The following is a 24,236-nucleotide window of genomic DNA, read 5'->3' on the forward strand; positions in this document are numbered from 1 at the left end:
CGTCAGGTCGTCGAGCACGTGCTCAGCCAATTTCGACCACCGCTCGAGCGAATCCCTTTGGACCTCTGCTGATCTTCTTCAGACACCCTCGACTATACCTCCTACATCAATTGTAGGACTATACTCGAACCCTTGACGAATCATCATGGCGAATGAGAACTCTCCGTCCAAGCAGGGACCCAGGTCGGACGGCGGCGATGATCAGCATGGGGAGGAAGTGAACGGGCACGCCAAGATTGCGAATGGGCATGATGCGTTGGATCTGGCCGAGACGGTGAGTTGCCTGTACCAGACCGATTGGTGGTGTAGAGACAAAGCTGACATCTTGTAGACTGAAGGTGCTGCCAAGCAGTCTGCTGAGGTGAGCTCATATTGACCCGAATTGGTGCAGTTCAGCTGACTTGATAGCGTCTCCTTGCCAAGCGGACCGAGCACGAGCGCGCCCGTCAGGTCACCCGCGAGAAGTTCGAAGAGCAGATGCGCCAGCTCGAAGCTGAGCAGCTCGCTGAGGAGAAACAGATCATCTCTTCTTCACCCGTCGAGGCTTCCTCGGCGCCGACGACTCCGCCAGGCCAGCACGCGGCCGCTTCCAAGGCGGATGTCCCCGCCACTGAGCCCGCACCTATCGGTCCTCCAGGCGGTACGGGTATCGGCGCCAAGTCGATGCCCGCGAGCAGGCGGACGAGCGGGTACGGCGGGAACACGTTTGGGTTTGAGAAGATGAGCTTGAGCGTGATGGAGCCGGGGCAGGCGGGGAAGTGGGACGATGAGGTGGATGAGCAGGGGGCGGAGGGGACTGTCAATTACTTGGGTATGGGTGATGATGATTTCGACCCGTCAGAGCGCAAGGTGTGTCTTAGTCGATGAGCGGGGATGTGGCTGATCATATAGCACGTCTCGACCAACTCGGCCGCTCTCGACCTCGCCGCCCTCGGTCAGACCCCTCCAAGGGGCTACGGTGCCCGTCCCTTCGACACTTCGGTCAAGACCTCGGACTGGTCGACCTTCCCCCAGCACCGCACAGCGGGGACTTCGCCGCTCGCCAGCTCGCACGCAGCCCTTCTCGAGCACCCCCACACGGCCGTCGACCACCTCCTCAACGGTGCCGGTATGGCTGACTCTATCGCCTCTCTGCCTGCCATGCCGAGCAAGAGCGTGCCGGGCACGCCGTTTGGACTCGGCGGTAGTGGAATCAACGGCGTGAAGAGGAGCGGGACCAGCCCGAACATTGCGGACGGGATGGGCGGACGGGGGTTCAGTAACCCGGATTTGGCGAGGGCGTTCGGCAAGCAGGGGAATGTCTCTTTCAACCTCGGCGAGCAGCAGCCAAGGGTGAGTTGCTCCAGACCAAGCGAGAGTCTATGCTGATCGCTAGCCCTACGCTGCCGACCCCATCTACTCGAACATGTTCAACGGCAACGGCGGACCCATGCCTCCCCTCACCGGCGGCAACGCCTTCTCTTCCGGCGGCAACTTTGGCGCGCCGTACGGCTTCGAGGAAGACCCTTCCGGCTACGGCTCGGGCGCACTCTACTCGTCCGGCGCTATGGGCATCAAGAACAAGCGGTCTGACGCCGACCGGGAGTTCAACCGTTTCTCGGGCGTCCGGATCGAAGATCTCCAAGGCGAGATTCTCCCCCTCACCAAGGATCAGCACGGGTGCCGATACCTCCAAAAGGTGCTCGAGGATGGTGATCCAGCCCACCGGGACATGATCTTCCGCGAAGTCTACGGCCACTACCCCGAGCTCATGACGGATCCCTTCGGCAACTACCTCTGCCAAAAGATCCTCGAGGTTGCCAATGACGAGCAGATCTCGGGTATCGTCGAGAGCGTGTCGAATGAGCTGGTCGGGATCAGTCTCAACATGCACGGGACGCGGGCGGTACAGAAGATGGTGGACTTCTTGGCGAGCCCGAGGCAGCCCAAGCAGATCAGGACGTTGATCTATGCGCTGAGCATGAACGTTGTCGCGCTCATCAAGGATCTCAACGGGAACCACGTAAGCTTTCTTTTCCGTGTACTCGCAGGGAATAAGCTAACCCCCCAGGTCATTCAGAAATGCCTCAACAAGCTCATCCCTGAAGACAACCAGTTCATCTACAATGCCATCGCTGCCAACCTCATCGAAGTCGCTACCCACCGTCACGGCTGCTGTGTCCTCCAGCGCTCCATCGACCACGCCTCCCCAGCTCAGCGCGTCCAGCTTGTCACAGAGATCATCTTCAACTCGCTCTACCTCGTCCAAGATCCGTTCGGCAACTATGTCATCCAGTACATCCTCGACCTCAACGATGCAAGGTTCTCGGAACCGCTCATCCGCACCTTCATCGGCAACGTCTGCTCCCTCTCAGTTCAGAAGTGAGTACAACACTGAGTATACCTGCAGGGATGTAGCTGATAATATAGGTTCTCGTCGAACGTTGTCGAAAAGTGCATCCGGGTCGCCGATGTCGAGATCCGGAAACTGCTCGTCGTCGAGGTGCTCAACCGGTCCAGGCTGGAGAAGCTCCTCAGGGACAGCTACGGGAACTACGTCGTACAGACCATCCTCGACTACTGTGATCCCGGACAGCGCATCATGGTGCGCTTACGTTCCTTCCCGGCTTGATGTGGACTCAGCTGACTCAATAGCTTATCGAGATGATTCGACCCCTCCTCCCCTCTATCCGCAACACCCCTTACGGCAAGCGCATTCAGTCAAAGCTCGCTCGCGAAGACTCTTCCTTCGGTCACCCATCTCTCGGCTACGGTCCTACCGGTGGTGGCGGACGCGGCGGTGGTGGTGGCGGCCGAGGCAACTTCCAGCAGGGCTACCAGCGCCACCTCGGCCGACCCCAGCTCCAACACATCAACGCCCTTACCGACGTCTACGGCTCGCAGGGCGGTCCGTTCGGCGCCGGGCCCGGCCAAGGTCAAGGCTACGGCGGTAGTGGCGGTGGCGGCTACATGCAGCACAACCAGATGCAGTCGCACCACGTCCCGCCGCACCAGGGCGGTTTCCGTCCAGGTCAATCACCAGCGCCGATGCAGGCGGACCACACTGGGCTCAGCTACCACGCTCCCGGACCGGATGGGGCGCAGTGGCTCCACCTTCGTGCAGGCGGATCGGCAGCTGGCGGCGGAGGGAATGGCGGAGCAGCAGCGGCGCCATGGGCGGACATGAACATCAATGGCGGCGGTGGTGGGGAGATCGAAGGGGGCTGGCCGGGACAGTACGGCTTTGACCCGCACGGACTCGGTCAGGGCGGGATGGGCCAGCATCAGATGATGTAGGCCTGGGCCGCGGACGTTTCTCGGTCTTCTCAACTCACCTTCTTGTCAATCTTCACCTTTAGAATAGCCTCTTCTCTTCTCTCCTTCCCAACACACCTGTGTCATAGACTCGCTGTTGTCTTAAAAAACCCCTTGCCCTTATTCTTGGATCTGGTGCGCTACTTGCGGTGTAGAATAGGAAATTTGGGAGTGGTGGAAGTGGAGAGGGGAGGAGAAGCGGGAAGGAAATATCTGTAGGCAAAGAGTAGGATAGAATCAAACCCCCTTCTAACACAACATGTATGCATTTGGACTTATAGATCGACCCTCTGACGCACTGACGCTGTTACTAACTGATGAGGGTGCTGACCATGGCTGTTCAGGCAAGTCTGACTGATGCTGTACTTTGTCCCGCCGCTCGAAGTGGTGATATGGCGTGCTCCGGCGAGCGAGATGGCTTGATGCAAATGCCACTACTTACTCGTGGGCATGGTAAAAGGAATGCCTTTCTTCCCGGTCATTTGGCGTTTCAGCAGACCCACGCCAAGGTCAACGGCTCTCCCGTCTTCTCGCCTCGTAGCTCCTTCCATATCGAGCTCTCTTACTCTTACCTCTCATCCTGATCTGATATCTTCAGACATCACCCCGCTTCTCATCTACCTCGAGTACAATGAGCGATCCCGCATACGCCGGCGTAAAGTGCTCATCGTGCTATGAGCCAGCTTCAGAACAGTAGGTCTCCTGAGCTCGTCTGTCTTCCGCCTCTTTCCGGCTCTTGAGCTGATTGGCTCGCAGCCCGACCTTCAAGGGAAACAACTGCAGATGCGCCGAGACACCTGGCGCGGACACTCATCTCGCCTGTCTTAAGTGTTCCGTCGACTGGATCGAGGCTCAGATTGTAAGTTCAGTATATGACTCTAGGGAGCTCACTCGTCAGTCGAGCATGACAGAGTCGAATCAGGGTACAACCATGATGAAGTGTATCTCTGGAGTGGACGCCATGGAGAGTCTCGTCCCCCATGGAGAAGCACCTGACTTGTCTGACCCAAGGTGAGTAGGCCCATATTTCGCTCACTGCGAGTGGTGACTTCGTGCTGCGGAGCGGCTACATGGCTGACCCTCATAGATCCGACAGTTCTCGGCTGTACGCCCGTGCAAGTGAGGGAATCGACGAGTACTGGAGACTGAAGGAGGTCCTTATGCGAAAGGTCTTCAAAGAGCGCCTCACAGCACGGTATGGGGAAGTCACTGCCTTGACATCGTGGCAAAGCCTGCATGACCACCTCAGAAAGGGACTGCGCTCATTCAATAACAACAGGCTGACATCAATTCTCGAGCAGCTCGAGGGCCTGAGCGGTACCCTCGTCCACACATGGCTCGTTGCGAACCCTGATGTCGACATGAGCGACATGTACCACGCCATTCCGTTCTTTGCCAGGCAAGTCGCCTCTGACAAGTCGACACCTCACACAAAGCAAGATCAGCACATCTTCTTCGGCTTACGTTCTTTATTACCCGACAAGCCTCACGCCAAGCTGCTGGATCACCTGAGAGAGCTTGGCATGTCCGAGCGCACGCTGACGGATTCGAAAGCGCACATCTGCGTGAGGGTCTCAACGACGATCAAGACCGCTCGATCTCTGAGTCAGAAGAGGCCTAGCTGGCTCAGTCGAAGAGGCACGGTCAACCACGGGCGTCAAGAGGTCAGCGGCGTCGACATCGCCGCTTTGCACATACTGGAGGCGGGAAAGTTACTGGATCTGTTGATGAAGGAGCGAAGTGAGTGTGCTCAACGTCAGATCAAGCGTCTCGCTGGGTTGATGTCCGGTGAGGGGCCAATGGAGGCAAGCAGAGGAGACGGGCATACGGATCTGGAATCTGGCTGGGACGAGTGGCGGACTACTTTTAGGGAGACTGATCGCGCATGAAGCGCTGACGTTGTGTGCCCTGAATTTCCCCTTGACTACTGGAGGTCGTAGTAGTAGCAAAGACACGCTGTGGATGATCCCCAAGATCGCAGCACCCTACGTCGACCCCACCACTCTAATTATCGACTGAGACCTTTCCGTGACGCCACTTTCTCCATTGTCTGTCCGCTTCTCAGGACGCCGTGTGTATATATCGGTCCGGTCTTGTACAGTCCTTGAACTTACCGTACATGCACCTGTCAGCTCTCCTCTGCAGTCAGATCTCCATAGACAGCCATGTGTATGCTCGGACAGAGTCACATATTGGAAAACAGACCCCAGCCCGACGGGTCGAATGTCAGTTTGAGGCGGCAACATGTTAGCGCAAGTGAAGCAGAAAAGCTCTTGCGGCCTGCATGCGGGCAGTCAGGTATCGAGTAAGGTGAGTATAGTTCCGGGGGCGCAAACCCCAATATACGATGAGATCGACGGCCGGAGGTCAGCAACACAGGTTGAGAGGTATGATTAACTCTGTACCATGTTACATATTGATATCGTTCGGATGCTTCCTTGGCGCCGCTCATTGCTATTCTGCTCGCTCAGCTTTTCTACCAGGCACCCGTCCATTTCCAAAGTAAGCACTGCACAATCAGTAATGTCCATATACACCAAGTCAAATGGACACCACTCACTCAAACACCCCAATAGTGGTCCACTTCCGGTTCTCCGCCTCGGGGAACACCAACGACCTCGGCCCGTAGAACACCTCATCATCCACCTCCTCCGGCTTCCTCGGGAGACAATGCAGGAACTTCCAGTCCGCCTTGGCGCCCGCCGACTCGACCATCTCATTCGTCACTTGATACCCCTGGAACGCCTTCATCCGCTCCTCCTTCTCGGCCTCCATCCCCATCGAGATCCAGGTGTCGGTGACGACCACGTCGGCATTGTGGAGTGCCTCCTTGGGGGAGTTGGTGAAGGTGATGGATCGATCGATACCGTGCCCCTTTCTGTTGTCGTCAGCTCTGCCAAAGATAAAAGCGGCAAGCGAGACTCACAATCGGGCCATGACAGCATCATCGACCTTATCGTACCCCGCCGGCGTCGCCACGCTCATCTCCATTCCTAATCTCGGAACAGTCGCCATCAACTCCCAGACAATGTTGTTCATATCTCCGACCCAGGCAATCTTCTTGCCCTTGAGAACCGAGAGCGGGTCGACGCGAGTCCGGATGAACTTGGCCAGGTCGGTCTGGACCTGACCTCGGTGGTATGCGCCCTCCTTGAGGTCGAGGGGTGGAGCGTAGGCTTCGTACAGCGTCAAGAGGTCTGCGAGGATCTGAGTGGGGTGCCAGAGGTACGAGAGAGCGTTGACGACGGGGACGGACGAGTATTGCGCGAGTTCCTGTAATCAGCAGAGAACAAGCTGTGAAGAATGATAGACTAACTTCGATTTCCCGGTGGTCTCCTACGCGAGCCATGAACCCATCTGCCATACTGCCAATGACCTGCGCTGTGTCCCGCAGCGACTCATTTACGCCCAGCTGGATGTCCGCTCCGCCGAGGAACATGGCGTTCCCACCCAGCACCGACGTGGCCGTCTCGCTGGCCACCCGCGTCCGGGTAGACCGCTTGTTGAATAGCATAGCGACCGTCTTGCCCTTCAGACTTGTCCTGACAACCTGAGCCGAGAAGGCTTTGCAAAGGTGCTTGTAGGTAAGGGACGAGAGGAGGAGTTCGGAGATTTGCTCCGGCGAGAGGTCGGCGAGGGTCAGGAGGTGGGGAGGGGGCCGGCCATTATGGGGTCGTGGCGTGGCAGGGCCTTTGCTGTCATGGCCTTGCGTGCGCGGCCGATGTGGGCGGTCGCTCGAGGGAGTAGAGTTCCGGTCGTTGGTGTAGCGCCGTCGCGGTTCTCCCGCAGCATCACCATTTCCGAACCGAGGAGGGCGCGATGACTGCTCGTATGAGGCCATACCCCTCGCAAGTGAGCGAAGGGGGGTAGCCAGGGCTGACTGGGTGTGTCTAGCGAGCATCTTGTGACCGGTAGAAGATGTATAGAGGCTATAGATAAGTGATGGACCTGACATCTTATCTCTGAGTCAGAAGCGGCGCGGTGAAGTGAGATGGTGCCACGTCATTCACAAAGACGCGTTTCAGAATTGATACCCATCTTTGACCCTCAAGATCTCTACTGTGCCATCTACCCATCTCTCATATTGCCCATATCAGCCCCAGCTCCATCATATAGCAACCAGAAACACAAAGCTGCTATCTCTGCGCATTCCTAGATCGTCCAAGTCGAGAAAAAGTCCAATCCCGGAAACCAGAACTCCCTCGAACCCTCTCGCACACCATGTTCCCCACTCGTCTCCTCCGCAATTCCCCACCCACCCACCACCTCATCACCCTCATCCGCTCCCCCATCGGCCTCCCAAAAACATCACTACGAACTCTAGAGTCCATCGGACTATATCGGATGCACCAGTCGGTGCTCTACCCATATTCAGGCCCACTGGCGGGGAAAATATTGCGAGTCAAGGAGCTGGTTGGCGTCCGGAATGTATCGGAAGAAGAGGGCAGGGCGGCGGTAGAAAGGGGGCGGAGTAGGGCGGAGGGACTGGGTCTGGAGGTGGCAGGACGAGCATGGGGAGGTGGATCGAGCGTAACAAGATGAGGGGATTGAGGGTTTGATCTTTCCGACTTCAAGTACTACGTGAGTTGGGCGTGCTCTGGATCTCTGCAATGTTCAAGGCTGATAGATTAGATGCGGATAACCTCTTCTGTACCGTCAGCTGTACAATACCATGCAGATCTATCGCATTTCCCGATATAGGCGCCTCTTGCTCCCGGGCTTCATACAAATGTTGGCTCGTCACATGACATGGTAGTGTAGTCCTGCCCCTCAAAGCCGAGCAAATACACCTAAAGAAACATGATATCCTCCCTTGTGGAACCCCTCCGCCCCTATCATCGCCCAAATTTCAGAATCGGTAGCGCGCTAGGGAAGAATGACCGGACTTTCTTCTTGTCTCCCGAGCCTGATCCCCCGCTCTTCTCCTTGCCCTTATCTCCGTTTGACTTCTGCTTCATCAGCTCGATGCATAGCTCATCAGCGCAAAAGTAAGACTCACTCCGTTGACAACTGCCGGTTTGACCCTGACCAACTCCGCCTCGATCCCTTCCTGCAGATCCGCATCATCATCCACGTCCATGCCGACATATGACACCCTCCGGCCCCTACCCGTAAAGGATGTCGAGCGTGACACCATCCCAGAGGCGTTAGCGGGCGAAACCGTGCTGGGCCCGCTGGCAGATGGACCGGCAGATGAAGATGCCGACAAGCGACGCTGCTCGTCCGCCATAGCAGCTGCGATCTGGTTTTTACCAGACCCCTTAGGGCGCCCCCGCTTCTTTGCGATTGGTGCGGAAGAGTCGGGGGTAGTACCGGGCGTTGCGGACGGCGCGTACATACGATGAGCGGGGAGTGCGGAGAAGGAGGGAGTCTGTGGTAGGGGTATTTCGGCCGCACGGCTAGTGCGCTGTTGAAGCTTGGTCGGTGATCTAGCAGGGGCAGGGGCGTCGTGACGGGCCTTCTTGGACGCTTTGACCGGGCTGGCACTGGGACGGGACGCTCCAACGCGTTTTCGAGGCTTTTCGGAGGTAGGCTGTGCATCGACCGTTGCTGGGTGATGCGTTCCGCTGGGGCCAGCTGCTTTCGAGCCGGATCCCGATGGAGAGGAATGGACACCGTTCGGCCGAGGGGCGATCCCGTTACCGTAGAAGCGGATGCTAGTCGGCGAGCGCATGGGACTATCGCTGGGGGACTTGTGACCGGATTTTCGGGCTGCCTTGGGCCGAGCTGCCGAGCGTGAGTCACTCCCGTTGACCGGCGCCCGAGGCTCAGGCGCCGGACTGCTCTCCGTCACTTCCTCGACCTCCTCTATCTCCTCCACCGCCTCGATCGCCTCATCGACCTCATCCTCCTCTGTAGGCGCCCGCTTCCCCTTCTTGCTCCGGCTTCGCGATCGCGGCGCAACCTCCTCGGACCTATCCTCCACCTTGAAAGCCCTTCCCCTCCTTGTACCCGATGTTGGCCTTGACCTCTCCTCATCCCGCCGCCTGAGCTCCGCCTCGGTGACGTACTCGTATCTGTTCCATAGCCCAGATCCCTTGAACTTGCTGGCGTCCTTTCGCTTCTTCTCCTCCCTCGCCCGCTTCTTGGCCTCAATCTTGGCTTCAGCCGCTTCGGCAGCGGCGATCTTGGCCTCCGCATGCGCTTCCTGCAGCGCCCATGCCGAGTCGCGCAAGGACTGCACGATAAAGTCCTCCATGGCGATTTCTTGCCGAAGCCGGAGCTGCCGCCGATAGTCGCGGGAGATCGGGAGGGGGTCGCCCGGCGTGACCTCGACGGTAACCTCCTTGAACTTTTTCTTTTGAAGACTGGGAAGGGGGATACTGGAGATTTTGCGAGGAATGTAGCCGGACGGAATGAGGTGGGAAGGGGGGTATTCTTGTACTTCCGATTGTCGATGTGCCGGCCAGGGAAGACCGTATATGAAGGCGTGCCGAGTGCAGCGAGCACAGTGGTCAAAGTACCGACCTGCATACCACATGCGATCATGCAGCGGCTTGGCGCACGATCCGCACCGAGGAAAGTCCTCCGGCAGATCGTCCTCGATCTCGACAACGGATGAGTCGGCGACCGAAGGTGCGCTTTTGGGCCGCTTGAGGAAGCTGAACGGCCGAGCGTTGGTTTTGGCCGTCCGAATGAGCTTTTCGCGGACGATAGGCTCGGGCGAGTCCGAGTCTGAGCCGTCATCCGTTTCGAGCTCGTCGATCTCTGCGGTACCGCTTGGCCCGGCCTCGGGCGTCTCGCTCTCCCCCGCCTCGCTAGCGTTGCTATCGAGATATTCCCGCCGAAGGTTGCTCGGCCGATTCGCCTTTTTCTGCGGTGTACCCGAGACGTCCGACCGAGTCTCACTGGCGGAGCGAGAGGTCTCGGGTTTGAGTGAGAAGTGTCCCTTGTTGTTTTGCTCGCAGGTAAGGCAGAGACTGGGATTAGCGGTATTAAAAAAGGCTGACCTACCATTCGATGTTGTCTTTGCCGAAGTAGCTGTCCCCACTGCCGTCAGTCACGCTCATCATGTAGACCCACTAGTACGCTGTCAATTCCTCGCCAATCTTGACCGCCCTAATCACTCGGAAAGTGACGTATTTGCCTTGCCTGAGCAGCTCGACCGTCGGAGAGCAGTCATGCTAAATCAGCTCCGCCCACCCAATCACTCACATTCAGAAACCTAGCAGGACCCAGGAAGAGCTGGTAACACCGTTTGAGCCCGCTCCAGACAATACTGAAATCCCGTCGTCGCGTCCGATCACTCCGCCTCTGCCCCTTCTCTACCTCCTTGCCTTTGCGCCTCACCGACTGTTCTTCCGCCTCCTCATCGTCCTCGCTCCCATCATCACTCTCATCGGTCTCTTCGCCGGCTGCCTCGCGCGCAAACTCATCCCCTAGATCCATCTCAGCCCGCCACTCCTCAGGAAGCGGCACGACCGAGCCCTGCAGTTCTTGCAGGACCGCACCGACGGGTAGAGGTCGCGTGGCATATACAGCCAGCTCGGGGTGTTTGGTGATGTGCGTGTACCGGTCGGTCGAGTGGATATCGACCCGAGAAGTCGGGACATAGCAGAGAAGGTATCGCCTTAGATGGCTAACATCAGCGATGTTAATTACACGACGTACGCTGTGAATCTTTCTCTTTGCGATTCGGTACGCTTGGTCTCCATGTGAGCCTTAATGAGTGGGAATCTGATCAGCACCGGCCAGGTCATGGACATACTCTAGCATTCTCGCCATGCCCTGCTGGACGTTCCCCTGGACTACCGTCTTTCCATCAGCTCCACCCCGGGCATAGACTCACCTCTCGCATAATTTGCAGCACCTCATCCGTTTTGAAGACAGGCCCCACAAACTTGTTCTCCTGGGGATGTACACCCAGGCGACTATTGGGCATACACCCGAGCTGATCCACCAGGATCCAAGACAGCAGATCATCGTCGGCGGACAGATCCTCGGCGGGATGAGGCAGCGGCGGCTCGTCCTTCCCCAGAGGGGCCTGCTTGACCTTGGACATGGGGCCTGAGGAGACAGACGACAGACCCGCAGGCTAGTTATACAGGGTACAAGAGGCTAGCTAGTTGTTACCAAGTTGTGCCACGAACATTCAACAAGGCGTTTGCCCCGCGCCGGGCGACGCGCCGGGAAGTTGGAGACCCCACAGCAGCTACCACCTGGATTTCTTGCCCCTCATACACTTTCGCTGTTACTTCATGCAGTCAATATGAACGCTTTGCGCTCCAAGAAGGTGTTCGTGGTCACCTGCGCAGTCATTGCACCTGGTAAGCCTTTCGCACGAAATGTAGGCTGACATTAGTTTCGTTCTTTGGCGGTACCTGGCTCAAGGACTATTTCATCGAGCGGAAAATCGCAAATGAGGGAGTCCCAGAGAGACAGCTCAGAACTAGGACAAGGATAGCTGCGTGAGTCTGCAGTAGGGACGATGAGCTGACGAAAAGATTACAACAAGAGAAGAGCGAGCTGCTCAAGGAAGGAGAAGCTGTCGACTTGAAAATTCTCGAGCTGAGAAAGCGGATATCTGGGTCGCCTTGAGAGGATAGCCAAATCCTTGACGTGTTGTATACTATGTCTCTACATGAGGATCACGGGAGCTGCACTTGTAGAAGGACCAATGCCTGCTGACAGCATTGACACTCGATACTGTTCAATGATGCATTCTAACACTATCCGCACACGGCACGCCCTCCTCCGTCTAGTGGTCGATGATGCTGAGGTTTCCGCTGATCAGCTTGTTCTCAAGCACGGAGTAATCTGGGATCTGGATCTTTGATCCCTCGGCGCAGACTGTTGATCAGCACAAGCTCTGCAGAGTATAGATGAGACCCACCAATGATGACCGTACCGCTCAGCTTGATACCCTTTCCGAAGTGCACGTCGCCTGAGACCTGAGAGGATCAGCTAAATTCCTCAGACATCGTGAAGAAGGCAGCTCACAGTCAAATGGTCCAATTCTGTGATGTTTGGGATGGACTTGAATCGGGCCTCGAAGTTCTGCCAAATCAGCCAGGTCCGGAAAGTCAAACAAAATAGACTCACCGCAACCTTCTTGAACTCGTTTCCGAGCTTGATGACGGGCGTTGAACCGAATTCTCTCGCCGGGTCCATCGTCAAGACACCGTGCTCCAGTGTGTAGAGCTTGGATTTGATGAGCATCAAGTCTGATGACTGCTTGACCTGGACCGTCAGCTCTGCTCCTCAAACGTACGAGATGCGACTGACGGGCAGGAAACGGCTACGGGGCACGTTGATACCGAAAGCGTTAAAGTGCTTGATGGCGGCACCGATAGCAGTCTCGAGCTGGATGATGGCCTGTCCCTTTTCGGTGACCTAGACGTCAGCAACATCCCACCCTCTTTCGCCAAACTCACCTTGTTGTTGATGATGATCTCCAGGTTCATCGCGTCCTCGTCCATCACCCGCTTGATGGCCTTGAGGTTGCACCAAATGTTGTTGGTGTTGAAGATCTTGAACTTCCTGGTCGAGCAGAACTCGTCGAGGTGGTCCTTGGGGACCTGAGCCACCTCCAAGAGCCTGACGGTACCGTCATAGTCGATGATGGTTCCACCCTTGACATCCGCCTTGGTTTTGTCGGTGACCTCCATGACGTACTCGGCCTGGTTGTCAATCATGGTCTGCATGATGTTGAGGTCGACGACGGCGCCCAAGTTGTCGACGTTCGAGATGAAGATGTACTCCTTGCCGGCGGCGATGAGCTTGTCGAGTAGGCCCGAGTTCCTGCTGTAAGCTAAACCCTAATTCTGATAAGATTTGACGCACTGCAAAGCGTCGAAAATGTCACCGTGCCCTGGTGGGTACCAGTCGGCCTTGTCAGACTCGGCGCTGGTGGGGCAGGGGAGGAGCGACTCCTTGTCGACACGGGGGTACCGGGACTGGTTGAAGGTGAGGATGTTGATGTTGTGGTTTTGGTACTTTTGGATGATCCGTGCAGTGTCGTCGTCGGTGTTGAACGAGTTCATCAGGATGAATGGGACATTGACGTTGTATTGCGAGTTGAGGTGCTATCGTCAGCCAAGCTCGCCAGCATACTCACCTCGATCTGCCTGACGGAAAGATCCAAGAAGGTCATGCCCTCCCTGACCTCGATAATACTCTTGGGTCCAACACACCCCATGGTCGTACCGAGACCACCGTTGAGCTTGAGCACGGCAAGCTTGTTGAGAATGGAGGGGTCGACGCCCTCAATGGTCTTGTAGGGAAGGAGCTGCTTGGGGTTTGGCGGGTGGATCTTCTCCCAGTCACTGCCATCAGCCATGATCACGAGACGCGACGTACAGCTTCTCGCCCTTGGCCCGCTCAGTGAGGAACCGGTTGAACAGCAAGAAGAATGACTGCATCTCGGCGTCAAAGACCTGACGTCAGCTTCAGCGCTCCCGGCAGACTCACCTTCTTCTTGGCCGGGTCAGTCACGCCTGCCATCATGTTGTTGAGCTCATTGCGCATAGCCTTGGCTGCGACGCCGGTGGTGGCAGACTTGAAGTCCTGATGTCAGCCGCGACTTTGAGCTGGAAACGTACGACTGCAGAGTGACCCCTCTGGCGGGCATTTTCAGCGCTGGCGGGAGCTGCGAGGGACATGGTTGCTGTATAGGATAGATGGTAAGAGGAATGTAAAGACGCGGAAAGGTAAAGTGGAGCGCGTTGGGGTGGAGAGGTCCAAGCGAAACGCATCATGAACGTGGGGCTCTAGCTCAGGGTATAAGAAAAGCCACGTGGCGCATAGCCGCTTGCGGCCAAATGTGGCACTTTTCTTGGGGGCCCACTGCATACATTTCCCCGCAATTCACCTCTGATCCGCAAGCAGCAGCTCCTCGACTGCTTCCCTCACGTCCGCATGCAGCCCGACGAGCTTGAGCCGCCCCAGAACCTTGCTAATGCTTTCCTCTCCGAGTTTTTGGACCGCCGCCCAGGCCGAGCCCTTGACATCGATCCCGACCTGCGCCTTTTGGAGGACCCGAAAGATTTCCGGTTTGTGGTCGATGATCTGGAGCGAGGGGTTGGAGCCGAGGCTGACGATGATGCTAGAGCTGACGCCGTGTCGGCCGATACTGATGATACCGTCGGCCACCTTGCCCGGGGTGGACTGACCGTCGACCGAGATGGACACCGAAGCCGGGCTGCACGAGAGTAGGCGCAGGGACCAGGTACGATGGCTGGCCAAGGGGTTCTCGCATGGACCGATAGTGAGATGCCCGGACGCCTGGTCGTATCGAAGCGGCGTCCGCGAGAACTTGACATCGTCCGCCTCCGTCTCCTTCCCGTCATCCTCCACCAGATCAAACTCGCCATCTTTCCCTACGACCAGTACAACCTCGACCGCCTCGGGCGCGGCCGTCCCGTTCTGGATGTCCTTCCCATCCCTGGCGTCCAGAGGAATGATCGCGCCCTCTTTCGCCAGAGCGGGATACTGCTCCAAGGGCCGGAAGAGCGAGACCACCCTGTCCCCATCATACACCGTCTGGGTGAAGATGTCGACCCACCGCCCTGGCGGCAACCACCCCTCCGCCTTGCCCAGCTGCACCTCCTCGGACGTCGGCGAGACGATCGGCAGAACCAGCAGGCTCGGACCGAAGGTGAACTGCGTCTTGTACGCGTACGCCTCGGATGTCTCGGGGTAGTCATAGTACACCGGCTCGACGATGCTGCGATACTCGGTCGCAGCCATGACGGCGCACGAGTAGAGGTAGGGAATGAGACGGTGCCGGAACTGCAGCGCAGAGGTGATGACTCGTTGGGCCTCGGTCGAGTACACCCAGGGCTCGCGTGTGTTGAAGGCTGACGCGGACGAGTGGAGGCGGAGGATGGGGGAGAAGACGCCGAGCTGCGTCCAGCGCGCCATGAGGTCATTGTCGTGCGTGCCGTGAAAGTGTCCGCCGATATCGTGCGACCAGAGACCGTATCCGATATTGGAGGCGGTAGCCGTGAATTCAGGCTGGAACTTGAGAGATTCCCAGCTGATGATGGTGTCCTGCTTGTCAGCCGTGCTCGGCTGGACTGCTCACCCCTGAGAAGCCGATGGGGTATCGGTGACTCCCCGGCCCGGCATAGCGCGAGAAGGTGAACTGCCTGTCTCCCTTTCGGCCCGAGTCGAGGTAATGATAGTGGTTGAGCATCCACAGCGGGTCGATACCGGTGGTCTCGGAGAATGGGCCTTGCTGCCAGTCCAACCACCAAAAGTCGACCCCTTCGTCTTCGAGCGGGTGGTGTAGAGTCTTGAAGTACGCCTCGAAGAAGGCCTTGTTGGTGGGTTCGAATGGGACGGGCTGAATATTAGCTTGGCCAGGGATTTGTACTTACAGTCCCGTTCGCATCCCGCTGGACCGCCTTGCACATCTCCTCATACGGCTTCTCGAACGAGCGGACCCCGTCTGCCGGGTGGGTGTTGAGCGTGATCTTGAGCTCGCGATCGTGCAGCTGCTCGAGGAAGTTGACGTGGTCCGGGAAGAGGTCTGTGTCCCAGCTATCTGTCAGCCTTGTCGAGGATAGACTCACGTGTACCCAGTCCAGCCAGTCCCAAAGCCTTTCGGAACGTCGATCTTGTGCCTGACATCAGCGTCGTCCGAGAATGGGCTCACCAGTCGATGTCAAGCACAGCCACGGAGAGAGGAATCTTCTCAGCCTTGAAGCGATCCATCAGACCCAGATACTCCTTGTCCGAGTAGGCATCTGCTGTCAGCTAGTATTACAGGTAAGGCTTACAGTATCGGGACCACCAGTTCCCCAGAGCCCAGCGAGGCACCAGAGGGGTCTTGCCGGAGACCATATAGAACGCCTTCAATGCCGCACGATAGTCTGCATGTCAGCTTGACACACGGCCGTATTGGACATGGCTTACCTAGACCGTACGCAAAGAGGTAGATATCCTTCCTCTCGGAATCCCGCCCAGCGACCCACCCGTCATCGGTAAAGATCATCGATCCAGAGTCATCTACCTCTGCAAAGCCATACTGCCAGTCAGCTCAGCACATAGATTAAAACTCACCTGAGATAAGATCCCATCTCCCAGATCACACCTCCCGTCGACCCCGTCGAGCGTTCGGTAAGTCCCACCGAGGTTGGTCATCTTCTCGTGCCGCTCGCCATACTGCCATATATGCGTCCAGCCCCTATTGCGCGAATCTACCATCAGCACCGCCCATACACTGACTCACCAGCCTGCCGCAGCGACACTATAACGCTGGAAGGGGAGAACTCCTCGCCTGTCCACCTGAGCAGGAACCGATCCGTCAAGACCTCGATCCCCTTGCCTCGCTTCAGGACCTCAAACTTGGGCGTGGGGAGATCCCGGTTGATTGCAAAGGTAGAGGCACGGTCTTCGAACTTGCCATCAGGGGCGGACTCGAAGCGGATCAAGCCATCAGTGAGGATGGTGATTCGCTGAGTCGAGGTTGCGATTTGGGAAGATGTGGGAGCGACGGGCGCGGACTTGAAACCTTGGGAGTCAAACATGCTGGCCAGATGTGGCTATGCTGCTGGACAGCCTGAGTGAGAGAGATGTGAGGATGTGACTGAGCGAGGCGCAGGCCAGAGCTGGAGGCAGATGGGCATATGCGAGTACCCCGCCTTACGACTGCTAGCCTCCGAAGTCGGACCGAGGTCGCCGAGTGCGGGTGTACTGAGCGGTATCAGGCGGCTCTGCGTCTGGCTCGGGCTTAGCTGGAGAGTGGGGCAATATGATGATCCAGGGAACGTCGTACATTGGTGAACGGAGCACTGCCCAAGGAGGTAGATGGACAAAGGAGACGTGAATTATAGTGACTCTTGAGAGACCGCCGGAAATGAATCCTCCAGAGGCAAAGCACGAAACTCGCGTGATCCCTTCCAAGTGATAATGAGCCTACTGCCCTCTCTCTGTACAACAGCGCCTGCCTATCTAACAGCACAGAGGCTCGTGAGCTCGCAGGACAGCGTTGAAGCTCAAGCAAGGACCACACCCCACTTCCAAGAAGATTAGGTAGGAAAACTTCGTATCTTGAAAATTATGGTGACCTGATAATTACCGGAAAGAGTAATCTGCCATGCCGTCATACTGCCTGAAGCGGCAATTTGTATGCCGTAACACAAAAGTGGGGGTGACATAATCCCACCGGGAGTGGGGGAAACCGTCAAAACGGCGTACGAGTGCTCCCTCGTCGATGGAAAACGTCCAAAAAGACTCTCGGAAGCCTACTAAAAGGTCCTCTGCCTCGTACGGAGCAAAAAGCGTGCCTCCTCTCGGGATTGAACCGAGGACCTCCACATCCCCATCCTGACAGTAGGCAAGATTACAAGTGTGGTGCACTACCACTATGCTAAAAAGGCAGCCATAATACTGATGCGCGTTAGTAGTATATATCTGGCATTGTCATTGGTGGAGCTATCGGTCACAAGCAGCCGCTGGACGAGTCAGAGTGAGATCTAGAGACATGATGGTCAGGAGACTGAGCTCAAATCACCGACTAGGTCAGTGATACCTCGTTGACGCGCGGCTGCGGTCGTCATAGCTGGTGGGTCATGGCGTCCAAGTCCTCTCTCCCGCCCCGGCCTGATCCCATCTGGCTTCTATCCGTATATGCGTACTTTCTGATCTGCCTGAGCAGTAGAATGGTTCAGGTCCTTGTTTCCGGCCGTTGTGGGAATGGTGTGAGGGAGTCGAGCAGTGGACAAATCAGCCCGTGACTCGGAGCCCTAACAGAGCAGGTACGGAGATGGGCCGAGGGTTCGTCTGTATATGACCGTAGTGCTTGCTGGAAGCTAAAATGCGGAAAGACACGGGTCTGAGTCTGTGTTATAGACATCCTGATCCTCCTTCACCTTATCAGTGAGAAGCTAAGCTCAACCTCAGATTCAATGTCGAAAGCGACTCACAAAATCCAGGTGCCACAAGCCGTAGTTACTACAGCTGAGCGCGGGTGGCAGATAGAGTGAGTGGCGAAAACGAATCAGCGCCTCGGTCGAGGAGATCATGCTTTTCAAAGGTTTCCCACGCGCCTGTGATCGTCGAGACGGCGACGAACCAGGATGTTGTCCGAGAAGACTCGTCAGTCGAGACAGTGACTGATCGAATCAGGTCAGCGATCTCTGACACTGGTGTCCGGTCGCCAGCGAGGCTACTCGTAATGTTCACTGGTAGACGCCAAGGAAAGTGGGTGAGTGGCGTGGCGAGGTGAAAGGGGGAGGGGCCGGCCGCTAGAAGAAGATCTAGTACTGGTCCACTGGACTAGTGTGCAAGCTATGAGATCAAGTGCCGAGGAGTGGAGCTGGGGAGCGCTTGATCAGTTCCTGGGTCTGAATGGCTACCCCAGACCTATGATTTTGGATCCTTGGGGCCAAGGGTACCACGCTAAAGAACGGTCGGCATTTTACAAACCTGGGTCGAGTCTTTGTTCCAGCCTACATGCTCCAAGATGCTGGAGTCGACCGCCACAAGCACTCCGGACTATTTGCATCAAGACGCTGGCTCCGAGGGGGCGGAGTATCCCAAGCGGCTGGTGTAGAGTACGGTGTGAACTGTAAAGGCAGACGGTGTGAGCGTACTGGTGTGTTGTCATCAAACGATGGCGTTGTCGATGAGGCCGAACAGGTCTGATCGGCGCATCCGAAGAACAGCGATTGACTCCCAGTACCAGGAGCCGATTGGGCACTAGCCACTGCGCCGCCGATATATGATCGGGAGACATGTCTTATCGACGAGGTTGAGCGCTGCTCTCGACACCCTCGCCCCCAGAGCGGCATCATCATCACCCACAAACTAGCCCTGCAACCACCCTTCATATCCTCATCTATCGATATCTCGGATCGTCTTGATTGGTCACCCTACCCTTGATACCAGCGCCTACAGAATCTTTCCAAGATCCCAAAGATGCATCTATTCTCTTCAGATATTCTACCTAAGCTACCACCCCCTCCTGCTGCGTTTTTACCTTTTCCATCTTCTTCTCCTCCGGCTGATTCGCCATCACCTCCTCCAAGAACCCCGGCAAGACCCTCTCGATCCTGTCCCTACTCGCTGTCCACAGCTTCTTCTGCGCATCCGTCCTTGTGTCTACGACCGCCTCGGATGGTGTTTCAGTGGTGGCTGCTGCTGGTGTCGACGGTGGCGGTAAGAGAATCCCTGACGAGTGCATGACGAGGATGACGTTCTTCAGCGACTCGCCTGCTTCATTCTGCAAATAGTCAGCTCCGCGCAGCCTGGAAAGAAGAAATAGCTCACCATATCTCTCTCATTCCTCATAAACCTCTCGAGCTTCTCCAGCACCTTGACAAACAACTCCCCCACCACATCCCCCTCCGATAACCGTACGACATACTGCAAAAACACCTTGCACAGCAGCGTTGCCGCTCTCAACCTCGTCTCGCCCATCCCCGACTCGAGCTGCGGTTTCGCCAGCTCATCCATGATGGGGAAGAGCACTCGGTCAAAGATGACCGGCAGCGTCTCGGGGTTGCCATGGATATCGAGAAGGTTGGGCGAGAGCAGGATACGCTGGAGGTACGATATGGCGCGTTGGCGGATCTCGCGCGAGTGGTTGATGCAGTGTTTGGAGAGGATGAGGAGTGGGGGTAAGTGGAAGGTGTCCCAGGCGTTTGTGGATGGGTAAGAGGCGGTAAGGGCGGGAATGACGAGGCGGAGGTCGTATACCGAGTCGAGGGCGGAGAGGCCTCGTTCGACCGCAGGACCGCTGCCAGTGAGCCAGGCCCAGCAAATTGGAGGAGGACTTACAGTGAAGCCTGCTGAGGAGTCTTGCGCTGCGCCCTGCCCGCCGTAGCTGCCCCCGCACCGGTCGCAAACTCGTCCAAGAGCGCCACGACCCCTCCCCAATTGTCAAGCGTCACTGGCGGGATCTGCTCATTCACCATCCGCCTTACAATCCCCAATGTCACCTTGCTCGCCTCGGGGTGGTTGACGGTAGCCCGGAAAAGAGCAATAATGAGCCCCCATTCTGTCTGGGACTTGACGACTTCCGTGTCCTTCTCGAGGATCTTGGCGATTCCAGCCATGAGCTGCTCCGAGACCGCCGAGAGGACCGAAGAAGGTAGAGAGCGGAGCACGTCGAGGGCGATGTAGAGTTGATCCCGCAGAGTAGGCTGGAGATCAGCGGAAAAAAGAGGCAGACGTACGGTCTCCGAAACCACCAGGCATAGTCGCAAGAGACCGACAACAGCACGCTCAATCAGCAGGACACTGAAGCTCTGGGCCGAGCTGAGAAGGGTCGAGATGTATTCGAAGATGATCGGCCTATCGTCAGCTTGGCTTGTGGTGGGACATACCAAGTCTCGGCGATATGCTTCTTCCCCCTGCTCGCCAAAGAGACCATCATCTCCAGGTGAAAGACGCAGGCCGGATCGTACGGGAGCGGCCCGTCGAGGTTCTGGAATCGCCGCGGAGAGCCAGTCTCGCTCAGCTCGGTGCTGTTTCGCCGAGCGGTGAGTTTACCGGTCGTCCGGTCTTCTGCGAGTTGTCGAATCGCTTGTAGCGCAGGAATGAGGGCGTCCACGTCCAGGCTCCTTCCATGTCAGCCACATCCAATGTCTACAGTAATGACTTACAGGATCTCCGCATACAGCTCTTCCAGCTTGCACGAATTCAGACAATCAACCGCTACCAGCGTGTTCTCAACGTCCTCCTCGCTTGTCTCTACCGCAACGACCTCCGCCTCGCCTCCGTATGGGCTGAGCAAATAGCTTGACAACGCCGAAAGCAGACCTCCCTCCGGCCTTCGATCCACCTGCGGCGCCGCCGCTGCCTTCATCGGGATGGTGGTCTGTCCGGCCAGGAAGTCCTCCATCTGAAGCATTGGGGCCGGGAGGAGCGAGTGCAAAAAGAGCGTTTGGAACATCTCGAAGATCTGCGTCCAGCCGGACCGGATCGCCGCGCCATTCCCGTTCGCGATAGTGAAGAGGACGACAGTGGCGAGTTGGCTCCGGTAGCTCTGGCCAAAGCGGATCGCCAAGGGAGAGACAATAAGACTTTGGTTATCCTTCTCGACGATGGGGAAGTTGGACATTTGATAGTCACCCTCGTCGAGAAGACCAGTCGCTGCCGCAAGGGACTGTACGATCGTGTCGAATACCTCGGGCAGTTTGAAGTGGCCAGCGAGCGAGGCGCATTGCCGGAACCCAGTGATGGCTTTTTGTATGACATGCTCGTCCTGGGCCGACATGGTGAACGCGTAGGCGATGGACGAGATGAGCGGACGCCAAGAGAGCTTGAACATCGCCTCGTCGAATTGGGCGGTATTGCACGAGATCATCGGGCCTAATTATCAGCTCGCCCCATCACTTCACGTGAGAACTCACCTGCAGTCCTCGCCCGCTGCATCAATCCTTTCCAGGCATAATCGAACCCCGGCTGCCCCACATGCTCCTCTGGCAGGATGATCTCCTTCTTCTTGATACTCTCGTGGATCGCCGCCAAGTACTCAGGATCAAAGTCCTTCCCATCATTGACTCCGCGCAGGTTCCGCTTGTAGTCGTCGATGGTCATGCGTTTCCGGTTTTGAGGGTTGTGCTGGTCCGTATTGAGCATGATGACCGAGTAGGCTAGGACGTAGGCGGCATCTTGGCTGGCGATCTCCGCTGCAAAGTCAGCTTTAGTCGTAACGGAGGGACACCTAGCTTACGGGGAGAAGTGGAAAAGAGTTGTTCTGCAAACACCTCGGTGATACGCGAGATTGGCTGCGACTCGCCCGGTAGCCGGAAAGTCTCGAGTAGTTCCCGCATAGCATCCGCGATGGATTTCTGCTAGTCAGCCCCGTCTCAGCCATTCATGAGCTTACTCACCCCCTTGAAGTCGAAAGACGCCAGGAAAGCCTTGAGCAGGTCGACCTTATCGTGCCCAGAGATGTACTCTCCGATAAGCTTCTTGTCGAGCCGAGACGATGACCGGAGGAACTTGGCAATGGCCTTATTCCGCTTTTCCTCGTCCGTCCCAGGCGCAGAGGGGTCAACGGTGATGACACCTTCTTTTTCGAGGAACGCAATACCGTTCTTGGGTTTGGCGTTGAAGGCCGCTGCACCGGCAAGGAGAACACCCTTGCGCTCTTTTTGGTCGCTAAAGTCGGACGCTGGCGGCGCAGACTGCCATGTCAGCCGAGAGAACTTTCTAGAGACATCGTAAACTCACTGATGGCCATGACTCTCCCCCATCGTCCATCCTTTCCGACATGGAGCTGACAAGCCCCAGCAATATCTCCAAACTCAACAGCTGGGCCGCGTCGAGTCCATCAAAGAGGTTGGTCGTCCCATCCTGCTTTGGCGGACCAGACGGGTACACTCCCCTCGTCAAGAAACCAATTAATCGCTCAAAGATATCCTCGCTATCCGCCGAACAGTCATAGTTGACCCAGCAATCCGCCATAAAGCTCGGCCTGAGCGCTATTTGCGTCAACGTCTCGAGCATGAGCTCGCGCGTCTCGTTGGGTACAGGCGGGAGGAGGGAGATGGGCCGCGGTGTAGACGGTGTAGTATCGGTGTGATCGAAAGTAGCGGTGGAGGGGGTACTGGGGCGCGAAGAGTTGCCATAGTTAATTTGAGGGGGAGGTGTTTGGGGTGTGAGACGGTCGATGAGGTACGAAAGGAAGAGTTCAAGCTGGAGTTTGAGATGAGGGAGCATAGTGGAGAAGAGGGTGGAGGTAGTTCGGAGGGACTGGCCGAGGAGGATCGACGCGTCCGACCGGGTCAATTGGAAGAGGTATCGACACCCTTCGTCCCTGACCCCTTCTCGAAGCTCTGACCACTCTCCCAGACTACTCCCACCGACTTCCAGCGCCGTGTTGAGCACTGATAACGCAGCGAGGCGCATCGAGTCGGTGTGCGCCTGGTCCGCCGGGTCGAGTAGCGCAATGAGGACGCGCAGAAGCTCGAGGATGGTGGGTAGACCGTACGGCGTGAATGGCGGCGGCGTGAGGTCCTCCTCGTCCTTGCCATTCTCTTGTACCTCCGCCTCCTTCTCCTTTTCCTTGGCCGACTCGAGTAGCTTGTCGACATCCTCCTGCGTCAACCCCTTTAGCCGCCCAAAGACCGCCCGGACGATGATCTGGACGCAGCTCTGTGCGGTCCCGCGCAGCCCCTCACTCAGCCTTGCGCGCGCCAACATCCCCAGTCCCACCTCTAATAGCTCACACACCGACTCATCCGCCATCTGATCCAGCATGCTTCCGCTCCCACTGCTGCTCGGCATCGGAACAGGCATGGCTAGCGACTCGATCACCCGGAGTAGGCGGAGCAGGACCAGCTCGTCCTGCTGCGGCGATGATGACGGGAAGCGACATGACGACAGAGTCGAGGTGATGTGTGCGAGGCAGACCTGGAGCGGGGTCGAAGGAGTTGTGACCTTTGGGGGAGGAGCGAGGAACAATGGGAGAACGTTAAGGATGACCGCGTTGAGCGAGGTCAGAGCCAGCGAGGTGATAGGTCCAGACGTCAAAGGCGATCGTATGAGAGCGAGGAACGGCGCCGAGATGTCCAAAGGCTGCAGCGTGGAGATGTCTACTTTATGAGCCCTGGCGGATTGTTGACTTGACCACAACTCACTCTTGGTCTCTATCAAGCTACGCCGAAGCTCCACGAACCCGAGCATCAAATCCCCCTCATCCACATTACCTCCGTCCAGACTTGCCCGCCCCTTCCGAGGTGGAGATCCGCGCTTCTTGCCCCCCGCGCGCAGGTAAGGCGGAAGCGGGGGCTGCGAGGTCGTAAAGTGCTGAGCGGACCCTGTTGCCCATCGCTGATTCCTTCGCATAGAGGAGGTCAGGGATTGGATCTCCTGCAGCAGTAGCGTAAGCGCTGGGAGGTCTGTCGGGCTTGTCATGATGCTGGCTAGGTGTTTGTAGTTGACAAGAGCAACGGCTGAGGTGGAGCTCCAGCTGGCAGCTATTGCCAGCGGGACGCGTCCAGGCGCCTATCTTGACGCGCCTACCCTGATGATAGCGCCGCCTA

General features: G+C 57.2%; 7 protein-coding genes and 1 non-coding gene across 8 annotated transcripts; 2 read left to right on the plus strand and 6 right to left on the minus strand.

Moving 5' to 3' along the window:
- Positions 1 to 145: 145 nt before the first annotated feature.
- On the plus strand, positions 146 to 3,276 carry MKK02DRAFT_24981 (armadillo-type protein; the record flags this gene model as incomplete). Its single annotated transcript, XM_053086963.1, has 9 exons — positions 146 to 274; positions 332 to 361; positions 409 to 849; positions 892 to 1,332; positions 1,376 to 2,002; positions 2,051 to 2,361; positions 2,410 to 2,584; positions 2,635 to 2,929; positions 3,011 to 3,276. 9 exons carry the CDS (start codon positions 146 to 148, stop codon positions 3,274 to 3,276), a joined length of 2,715 nt encoding a protein of 904 aa, XP_052944889.1.
- A 2,574-nt stretch (positions 3,277 to 5,850) lies between these two features.
- MKK02DRAFT_36576 (Aspartate/ornithine carbamoyltransferase) lies at positions 5,851 to 7,195 on the minus strand (the record flags this gene model as incomplete). The annotated part of the gene is made up of 4 exons (XM_053089448.1): positions 5,851 to 6,172; positions 6,221 to 6,567; positions 6,611 to 6,984; positions 7,090 to 7,195. The coding sequence occupies 4 exons, from the start codon at positions 7,193 to 7,195 to the stop codon at positions 5,851 to 5,853; spliced, it is 1,149 nt and encodes a 382-aa protein (XP_052944890.1).
- Positions 7,196 to 9,235: 2,040 nt separating this feature from the next.
- On the minus strand, positions 9,236 to 11,296 carry MKK02DRAFT_27462 (uncharacterized protein; the record flags this gene model as incomplete). Its single annotated transcript, XM_053087347.1, has 6 exons — positions 9,236 to 10,214; positions 10,318 to 10,418; positions 10,450 to 10,873; positions 10,906 to 10,971; positions 11,003 to 11,049; positions 11,084 to 11,296. Coding segments are annotated over 6 exons (1,830 nt in total), but the record flags the coding sequence as incomplete, so codon positions are not given.
- Positions 11,297 to 11,503: 207 nt separating this feature from the next.
- Positions 11,504 to 11,832, plus strand: MKK02DRAFT_43795 (uncharacterized protein; the record flags this gene model as incomplete). The annotated part of the gene is made up of 3 exons (XM_053092614.1): positions 11,504 to 11,561; positions 11,597 to 11,702; positions 11,739 to 11,832. 3 exons carry the CDS (start codon positions 11,504 to 11,506, stop codon positions 11,830 to 11,832), a joined length of 258 nt encoding a protein of 85 aa, XP_052944892.1.
- A 160-nt stretch (positions 11,833 to 11,992) lies between these two features.
- Positions 11,993 to 13,895, minus strand: MKK02DRAFT_27602 (putative UTP-glucose-1-phosphate uridylyltransferase; the record flags this gene model as incomplete). The annotated part of the gene is made up of 11 exons (XM_053087372.1): positions 11,993 to 12,084; positions 12,128 to 12,185; positions 12,235 to 12,291; positions 12,337 to 12,474; positions 12,520 to 12,627; positions 12,669 to 13,035; positions 13,078 to 13,319; positions 13,352 to 13,559; positions 13,594 to 13,670; positions 13,705 to 13,800; positions 13,836 to 13,895. 11 exons carry the CDS (start codon positions 13,893 to 13,895, stop codon positions 11,993 to 11,995), a joined length of 1,503 nt encoding a protein of 500 aa, XP_052944893.1.
- A 205-nt stretch (positions 13,896 to 14,100) lies between these two features.
- On the minus strand, positions 14,101 to 16,766 carry MKK02DRAFT_25409 (putative alpha-xylosidase; the record flags this gene model as incomplete). Its single annotated transcript, XM_053087034.1, has 9 exons — positions 14,101 to 15,285; positions 15,320 to 15,580; positions 15,615 to 15,777; positions 15,810 to 15,860; positions 15,893 to 15,983; positions 16,017 to 16,109; positions 16,153 to 16,264; positions 16,300 to 16,423; positions 16,465 to 16,766. 9 exons carry the CDS (start codon positions 16,764 to 16,766, stop codon positions 14,101 to 14,103), a joined length of 2,382 nt encoding a protein of 793 aa, XP_052944894.1.
- Positions 16,767 to 17,522: 756 nt separating this feature from the next.
- On the minus strand, positions 17,523 to 17,618 carry MKK02DRAFT_t58. Its single transcript has one exon. It is a non-coding gene; the product is annotated as a tRNA-Thr (tRNA).
- A 1,568-nt stretch (positions 17,619 to 19,186) lies between these two features.
- MKK02DRAFT_43798 (uncharacterized protein) lies at positions 19,187 to 24,108 on the minus strand (the record flags this gene model as incomplete). The annotated part of the gene is made up of 11 exons (XM_053092615.1): positions 19,187 to 19,462; positions 19,510 to 19,978; positions 20,020 to 20,384; positions 20,418 to 20,535; positions 20,568 to 20,804; positions 20,847 to 21,555; positions 21,597 to 21,875; positions 21,920 to 22,037; positions 22,080 to 22,376; positions 22,423 to 23,786; positions 23,832 to 24,108. The coding sequence occupies 11 exons, from the start codon at positions 24,106 to 24,108 to the stop codon at positions 19,187 to 19,189; spliced, it is 4,509 nt and encodes a 1,502-aa protein (XP_052944895.1).
- Positions 24,109 to 24,236: the final 128 nt, after the last annotated feature.

This window comes from Dioszegia hungarica, assembly GCF_025882075.1.
Source record: "Dioszegia hungarica strain PDD-24b-2 chromosome Unknown MKK02contig_8, whole genome shotgun sequence".
In the NCBI taxonomy this organism is placed as follows: domain Eukaryota; kingdom Fungi; phylum Basidiomycota; class Tremellomycetes; order Tremellales; family Bulleribasidiaceae; genus Dioszegia; species Dioszegia hungarica.